General features: G+C 35.7%; 1 protein-coding gene across 2 annotated transcripts; it reads right to left on the reverse strand.

Annotated features, from left to right (window-relative positions):
- Positions 1–583: 583 nt before the first annotated feature.
- Positions 584–5,391, reverse strand: LOC104243919 (WPP domain-interacting protein 2). Of its 2 annotated transcripts, XM_009799200.2 has the most exons (3): positions 5,283–5,389; positions 3,967–5,025; positions 584–1,423 (listed from the first exon to the last, which is right to left on the reverse strand). In XM_009799200.2, the coding sequence occupies exons 2-3, from the start codon at positions 5,021–5,023 to the stop codon at positions 699–701; spliced, it is 1,782 nt and encodes a 593-aa protein (XP_009797502.1). In that variant the 5' UTR covers positions 5,024–5,025; positions 5,283–5,389; the 3' UTR covers positions 584–698. The 2 variants fall into 2 exon arrangements, with proteins under 2 accessions (XP_009797502.1, XP_009797500.1); XM_009799198.2 differs by having other exon boundaries at positions 3,967–5,391.
- Positions 5,392–9,015: the final 3,624 nt, after the last annotated feature.

Genomic DNA, 9,015 nt, shown 5'->3' on the forward strand with positions numbered 1-9,015 from the left:
CAAGAAAATATATTATGCTACAATATATACATAATATACAATATATATACTACAAGAAAATATATTATGCGAACATATATACATAAGATACAATATATATACTACAAGAAAATATATTATGCGAATATATATACATAAGATACAATACATATACTAAAAGAAAATATATAAGAGAATATATATACATAAGATACAATATAATATACTACAAGAAAATATATTATGCATGACAATTTAGTGTTTTACTATTGTTTTGTTATTTTCTTTTTCGTCAAACACTTTAATAATTAGATATACATATATACTACATATATATTTTTAATATAGCCATGATACTACAAGAAATTGTCTTAAAAAAAAAAAAAGCCCGCTAGGCCCGCGAAGCCCACGAGCCCGGCACGTTAAGCACAGGACCATGTGGGCTTAGGCCCGTCACGGGCCGGTTCCACCCATTGAGCCCACGAAGACCGGGACCGCCAGAGCCCAGGACCACGAAGCCCGGGACCGCGAGGCCCGGCCCGTTAGGCCCACTAAGGCCCGGGCCCGGGACAAAATACAGCATTATTCTATAGACTTGAGAAGATGAAAACAAGGTATTTAAGCTTTCTATAAACATCTACTACATACTAATCTAACGTTGCACACGACGTTGTTGATAATACAAGAAAAAGAAAAGAAAAGAAAAGAACTTCTCAACATTACGTGGGTACAACTTCAGCATAATTAGGTGACGTTTGCATCAGAAACAGTCCAACGACAACGGCCAGCAGCACCAACTGTATCAGAAAACAAGAACTGTACTTGTAGACATTCTTCTGTAGCTTTAGCTTTTCATCGGTTGTTGCTATATCTTCCCAGTAACTTTCCAACTTCTCAGCTTGTGTCTTGAGCATTGCAGCCTTTGTTTCTGCATCTCCAAGCCTGTGCACCATCTGTGCTTGTTCTGAAGCTAAGATCTTCTGTTCTTCCAAGAGGGTAGCTTGATCAACTGCTGCAGCTTTCAACTTCTGGGCTGTTCTTGATATTGCCAAATACTGAACTTCAGCTTCAATTTTCTGTCTGAAAAGACCCTCAAGCTCACTTTCCATGTCTCTACTACTCTGGTGCATGGTATCAATAGTCTTTTCTTCCTTCTTTGAGCTACTACCTAGAATGGCTTCCAGTTCAGTAACTCTGGCTTCCTTGGACTTAACTCGGTCTGCTGCCTTCTGAAGCTTGCTTTGCAACAGTATTATATTCTGCTTTAGGCTAACCACTTCAGACCCCAAGGAGTTAGAAGAATGTCGAGCACCATCCCTGTGCTGTGACTGCTCAGATGTGCTTGGTCCAGGGAGATCTGAAGTGAAATCTGAAGGTATACCAACATCCTCAAGTGAATGGCCAAAGATAACATCTTTTCCGATTTCTTTGAATTTCTGAAGTTCTGTAAAGAAAGCACACCAACAAATTTAGCCCAGTGGAATGGATATAAGTAATTCAAGAGTAATTGTCTTCTTAAAATGGTCAATGGTATATATGATTAAATTTGGCAGACAGACCAGGAAAGCCAAGGACAATGTTTGTCAACCACCAAAAATCAATGGATATGATATTAACTAAACAGATCAGTAACAAATTCTTTAAGCATATAAAAACATGACATAATAAATCTCATCCAAAAACAAGAGCATGCACAGAAAAGAAACTGGTCAACTACTTCATATGATATATATGCACTTCCATTAAATGTGCTTCTGAGATCAAATAGGACCAACACCGATAACTTAACCAATAACTACGACTCAGTCCCAAATATATTAGGGGTCGGCGATATGAATCCTCACTTGTTTCTCTAAGCTCAGCTCATATCATTATCATACCAATACCAAAATAAAATAAAAGTGAAAGTGAAAAATAAGTTAAATATATGTGTGTATATATACACACACACCCCTAATAAATCAACCAAGAAAATCTAATTTATTGGTAAAGGTATAATTTTACTGATGAAACAGCACTAACATTGTGCTGAATATGTACAGCACAAAGCAAAAGAATACATTCCTTTAATTCTGAAGGGAGCTAATAAATTCTACGATGCTAGGAGTCTTCACTAAACTCCTGTGTGGACCAAACGAAAGTAAAAGAATATAGTTACACTTGATCTTGCTAATGAGCTTTTTCCTATTCTCAAAACATCTTAAACTCCAATGAAGAAAAAATTCTTATATGTCAATGACAGGGATGAATAAGCCCGTCCATCCGATGCTTTGGAAGCAAGAAATGAAGCTTTATTTGACCATGACTCTCAACCTCACATAAATGACTTTGCTTCTTTGTCTGGTGCAAAGAAAATTTTTGTGTGGTCCATGGAAACAGGGAAATCAATGAAACCATTTATTATTATTTTGGTTTTGGGGGGAGGAAGCAAATTCAAAGTTATAACGCAATGATGGAAAAATCAGTGGAAAAAATTGGACATTGATGAGTCATTTTTTAGGGTGGGGTTGGGGACGAGAAAAAAGGGGTTTGGATGGAGACGGGAGCAGGCTGAAATTCCAAGCAAGCCTTGTAAAAATAGTTCGAGTCACACAAGGCACTAACCCTGAAATTTAGAAGCCTATCCATCCTATCAAGTTCTTTGTTGGCAAAGAGGACCTCTTTTGCTGAGAATGGTTTAGATCCCTCTCACCCATGTGTCCCAAATGTAATGATGATGCCTCTCTTGCCTTGCGAGGCTAACTAACTACACTGACAGACGAGACCCAATATGACTAAGCAAAGAAGCCAATTTTAAGCACCAAAGTTGCTACAGGGTTGTTAACAACCTAGGGCAACACTCAAAATGATAACAAGCATAAGTACATTAAACAATTACCAAATATGTTTCATGCGGAGGGAAATTTATTACAAATGAAGGAAAAATATAATTAGTCCTCTCCTAGAAATCCTATCAGCACATGCAGCTGCGACTAACAAGATTCTCCACAAGCAATCTAAGTTTCTAGCTGTTCTTGGTTGCCAATCTTCCATTTATGGAAAAGGAAATCTGGTGGCCAAGGAGGTGGGATTGATATCCTAATTTTACCACAGTCAGGAAACTCGAGTCTTCAAATTACAGTCCCTAATGTCCCAAGCCCATCCTATAACATCTAAAACAGATATAAATGATAGGCTTGGATGCAGATAAAAGAAGGGAAAACATACTGTTTTTTATTGTTAAGTTACACTTTTGTTTGAGGGAGTCAGAGAAGGGAGTGGCATCAAGTCCAGACAGACAAAGAAAGGTAAGACGCTATGTAGAATGTTTCAAATTAACATGAGATTGAACATTGCCCATTGATTCGTCGGACCTGGACATGCTTCAAGTTGAAAATGTCCTCTGTATCAGAAAATTGGTTCTAAACAAGATTTGATATTGCTAAAAGAAATTTATCAAACATCAAACCCATTGCAGTATAATCTTGAACCGGAAGTTGTTATACCAATAATAATTATAAAGAATCAGTAAATTGCAAAGAATATGGCATTTATTTATAAGTAAATTGCAAAATATATGACACTACGGCACATAAAAACTGCTTTTAGAAAAGAAAAGAACATGGTCCGAAATATACACGCATAACAGCATGATAATCAAATATACACGATTAAATGCCTCCTGAAGAGGAGAAAGCGTAAGTGGTCTCCAAATCATTTTTTAGGTATATGCACATTATTAGGATTATGAACGCTACCTCCGGACATTTTTTCCACTGACTAACAGACTTGATGTTATTGTTCCTGCCATAATGCTAGCATATATTTCTTGAGAGATGCCCAAATAGGTAGATGTCAAACATAAGTGCCACTCCTCTAAGCATATTGATTCAACCAGAAAGATACAGCTAAATGCAACATACAGAAGATGCAAAGCAGAACAAGTTTCATGATCTACATCGATATCTGTCATATAAGCAGAAGTAAACTTGAAATGTTCGGATATACCTCTTTCAAGAGCTTCCTGAGCAGTCTGGAGGTTGAAGATAGACTCCATCAGAGGATCATGATCAGTGAACGAGCCTTGATTCTCACTCTTCTCTTCCTTAACCTCCTGTGGCGATTCAGCAACTAGATCTTCTTGTGACACATTTTCAGACTCCCTATCATTTCCTCTCTCGCAACCAGCGTGAAGTTCCTCACCAATTGGTCTTTCTCTATCCTGAGTTTCATCACTGAATTCTCCATCATTCATTGACCTTTCACATTTTGTACCATTACTTGTAACATAGTCACTACCCTGCATAAAGAGAAAATTAGAATTTCGCGAGTCAGATTCCATGCTGGAATGAGAGTTTTCCTTCTCGACTTTGACCCTTTCTCCTCTAGGCTTTTTACTAGTTTCAGCCCGACCCTTTCCCTGATGAGCTTGCTGAGCTGAAGTTCCCAAGTTCTTCCCACTCAAGCTTCTCAGCTGATGCATGTCAGACGAATAACCTAGGACAACAGGTGCTTCAAACCTCGCATTTGGAGCACTAGCTGCAGTAGACGACTTACTACTACGATCCTCGCTGTTCTCTGATTCCGACACAGCATTGAAGGTCAAATCACCAATTACACCAAATCCATCGACCAGAACTCCTGGACTCCTGAATACTGCATTTGTAGATGACACAGACCCATCACTTCTTTGGATGCTTCCGGCAGAAAAATGTACAGGTTTTGCTGAATTAGCAACCGGATTCGCCAAACCACGTTTCAACAGCTTATCACTGTTTATACTACTACTATCCCAATAATCCTTATGCGCTCCCCGCTTAATCCTTTTCCATTTCTTTAACCCGAATCCTTTACTTGTTGGAGTGGATTTCACCAGTGGAGGTGAATTATCCACTGGCCCGTTAATTTCAATTCCTTTGCCTTTTACATCATCCAATTTATTATTATTGTTATTATTACCCACAGGAGTACCAGACCCATTACTTCCAATCTTGCTTTGAGGGGTGGTCATTGCTTCATTATGTCGGGCCGATTTAAGAGCTGAATTTTGATCATCCAAGTCCATCACTACAGATGAAGAAGAGCGAAGATCAAGATCGAGAACAAGCAACCATCATTCCAGCTCACGGATAACGACTCTAACAAGAATTCCCGATAAAATAAATTACGCTGCTTTCGATAATTTGCAGCTTAATAATCATCATACTGAACAAAATTGAATTGAATTCATTGTTCATTGTTTATTAAACTTGTACTGTAGTTGATTTAGGAGACAGATGTGAGAAATTAGGAGGGCGAGAAGCACGTAAAGTAACTGGGCTTACCTTTTCATTCATTATTATTCCTAGATTTCCAGAAGATCTTTGTGATGAATTCGAAAAGAATGGAAACCCTAGGTGTCGGCTGGATTTGGAAATTTATAGCCGCCCAAATTGCTACAACTAATTTTATTTGTTTATAGCCGCCCAAATTGGTACAATTATTTTTATTTGTGTTATTATAAAAGTTTAAAATTAAATTATTTCTAAATTTAGAAATGTATTATTTATTTTAGAATAGCTAAAATGAAAAGTATAATTTTTTTTTTTGGAAAAGAAATAAAACTGGGGATGAAAAGAGGCTAAAAAGCAAATACTCCTCTCTTCTTTTATTTAACGGCATTTGATAGGATAAAGAAAAATCATTACATATAATATACTATATATATTGAGTAAATATCTTAAATTGCTGGAAACATATGTTAAAAATTTAAATTATCTTTTTTTTATTTTAATTCATATAATATAATTTAGTTCGATACGAAATTTAAAAAAAAATTATGATCGTAATTATTGAATATATCATTATATTCGTGTAACTATAAAAATTTATAATTGAGACTAAGTTAATGTCATACAAACCATATAAATTTTTGGGTGTTTCATTTTTTATTGTAATTGCTTTAGACGGTGATATCATAACAGGATAATAAGTAAATGGGTGGAATAATCTAGAAGAATAAAGGGTTGGTTGCAACATGGCATAGACGGAGGATACCGAAGGGGACACATGGCACATGGGGTAGGGGCCAACAGTGAGAACCGAATGTGAGCCTAAAACGGTGTGCTAATTATCCATTTGCATTTATACCCGCTTTTTATGTCACGTTTTAATTTGTGTTCGTTTTGCAAAAAAAATTGCAAGCATACCCATTTTTTCGCATAACTTCAGCATACAGGGTTGAAGTAGCAAAGGCAATCACGCAAAACTTCAGCACTCTAGTAGCCGAACCTGAAGTTCAGCTCTACAGCTGAAGTTTTTGTTTTGTAATTGGCGAACTCGAGCTGAAGTTTTTGTTTTTGTAACTGGCGAACTTCAGTTCTAGAGCTCAAGTTTTTGTTTTGTAACTAGCGAACTTCAGCTCTAGAGCTGAAATTTTTGTCTTTGTAATTGGGGAACTTCAGCTCTAGAACTGAAGTTTTTGTTCTATATTTGATTAACTTCAGCATGTTTTATGCTCTCATATTTTATGTTATCTGATCCAATCGTACTAAATATATTCAGAGGCCCAAACTAAATTACTGGACAAGGTGGCACACTGGTGGTCCCAAAAGAAGTCATGAGGCAGAATCATTCAAAAGCAACCCAAATGGGAGACAGTGAAATTTCAAAGAACTTTTATTGTCTCTTGGTTTGGGATTTTTAATGTTATAATAATCCAAGTGGAAGTCCTCAGTATATTTGTTTTAGCTTCATTAATCAAAGTAAGCAGTGTTGAAGTCATCATTGTAGAAGAAGAAAGAAGAAAACGAAGGAGGAGAAGGAGGAGAAGAAAGGGGGCTGAAGTTATTTAAAAAGTGGGTACAAGTTAAAAGTTTTAAAAAAAATGGGTATAGGTTAAATGGGAGCGACCAAATAGGGCGCCCCGTGCAATTTTTACCTAATTATATGGGGAGATTGACATGAATGGCCCGCAAGGGATTAGTTTTAGCCGAATCTCTCAAAATTAACGGTATTATTTTAGAGAAATTTTCATAAAGCACTATCTTTAAGTGGTAATTAGCTATTTATAGATATCATTTGCTATATTACGGATTGTAGATACGTTTTCTGTTATTATAAGATGTATTAGATGTATTTAAGCTACTGTATTCATGAATACAGTAGCAAAAATAGGCGTGAATCAAGGAAGCCCAGCTAATCTGTTGTTGTATTCGAGTGTATTCGAATGTATTCATGACGTGAAACATGGGATTACAGCTAGACATATTATTGTATTCGACTGTATTCATGGCGTGAAACATGGGATTACACTGTTTTTAAACGGAAAATGAATCAATTAATATAATAGACTCCTAATATAACTAAACAAACTCAATTATAACACACAAAATTTGTATTTCTAGTTATAAAAAAGATTCTCAACCGAAAAATACTCCAAAAATATAGCAATTTTCAGAGAAATTATATAATACATATGAATACATAAATTATATTAATTAAAAAAAAAACATATGAATACATTCATGGCATAAAGCAAGACAGTGAATACAATGAAATACATAGAATACAACGGGATACATTGAAATATAATAGAAAAAAAGACAGTGAATACAATGAATTACATGGAATACAACGAGATACATTGAATTACAATGAAAAAAAGACAATGAATACAATGAAATACATGAAAATACAACATGATACGTTGAAAAAACATTGAAATATATTAACAGAAAATCAAGTTGCTCAGCCCCAAACTCCGTCGTCTTTGTTCAAGAACAAACCCTAATTTCCAGCGAATCTGTCGTCGAGCAAAAACCCTGGCTTGAATCTTGTATTGAAGATGATGGAAGTTGAGAAAGGTTCGTGGATTTGTTGTGTTGTGCGCGCCAATCAGAGGCTTCATCTCCTTTGAATTCAATTTCGGTTGTAGAAATTACTAACACTGCTTTTGAGTCGTCGTCTATGATGGTCAAGTGCGACCCACGTCATGGGAAGTACATGGCTTGTTGTTTAATGTACAGAGGTGATGTTGTGCCTAAGGATGTGAATGTTGTTGTTGTTGCCACAATTAAGACAAAGAGAAAGACATAAAAGTCTTTGTGGTATACCAGGCAAAATTACCGTTTGTGACTAATGGTAGGTGATGTGGGTGAGAGAAATTTTGAGATTGAGCATCGTGTTTTCAGGGAATGGGGGAAGAGAATGGCATGTATCAAAGTAGAGAGAGAAAGAAAATAGTGTAACTAAATAGCGTATTTAGTGGCTTAGGGGTAGGAGGTAACCAAAATTAGATATTTTTCTATAAACATTAAAATGTATCTATAGAATATAATTTTTTAAATGGTATTTATTTAAAATACATAAGGTGTTAACATTTGCTGGTAAAAATTCCATTTTTTTTACCTTCTATAGCAAAGCATTAGACCCTATTTATTATAAATAAAAATCGTTTTAAAATATTATTTTCTGCAGCTACTTTTTAATTTTTATAGCAAAATATGTATTTATAGTCATTTCCTACTATTAAGCCATTAAATACGTTATCTAATATTTTTCTCTCTCATTCTTTCAGTTTATTCTCTCCCAAAATCACGCATAGTATCTTATTTCTGTCTCCACGATCTCTCTCTCATTCTTTCCTATATGAACTAGAAAAATGGTTTCCTCCGATAGACGGTGAGCTTTTCCATGATTTTCATGGTTATCACTACTCTTCAGCCATGAAAACAGTGAGCTTTTCTATGATTTCCTGCAAGTTTTTTTAACATCCTTTTCAAAATTGTTCTTTCCCAATTCCATAGGACGTGGAGGCGTGACACCAAATTTTTTCCCTTCTGATTCATGATTTCTTGCTTCTGTCAAGAACTATGAAATTGTGCAAGTCGTAAATTATCAACACATATTTTCACCACTCACCACTAAATTTTTTGAGTTTTTGGCCGGTTAAAGCTTCTTCTTTTTCTCTTCAACAGTTGTGTTAAAACATCCATCATTGATAGGTTTTTTGCAGAATACCCACTAAAGCACTCAATTTCGAAGGGTCATATTTTGATTTGCAAATCACTCAAGAGG

The sequence above is a fragment of the Nicotiana sylvestris genome, chromosome 7 (genome assembly GCF_000393655.2).
Source record: "Nicotiana sylvestris chromosome 7, ASM39365v2, whole genome shotgun sequence".
NCBI lineage: Eukaryota > Viridiplantae > Streptophyta > Magnoliopsida > Solanales > Solanaceae > Nicotiana > Nicotiana sylvestris.

Bases quoted from the DNA above. Each gene is read 5' to 3' on its own strand.
- LOC104243919 (XM_009799198.2), bottom strand. From the start codon at position 5,023: ATGGACTTGGATGATCAAAATTCAGCTCTTAAATCGGCCCGACATAAT. The intron at 1,424-3,966 runs GTATATCCGAAC...CTTTCTTTACAG, and splicing joins TCAGGAAGCTCTTGAAAGAG to AACTTCAGAAATTCAAAGAA.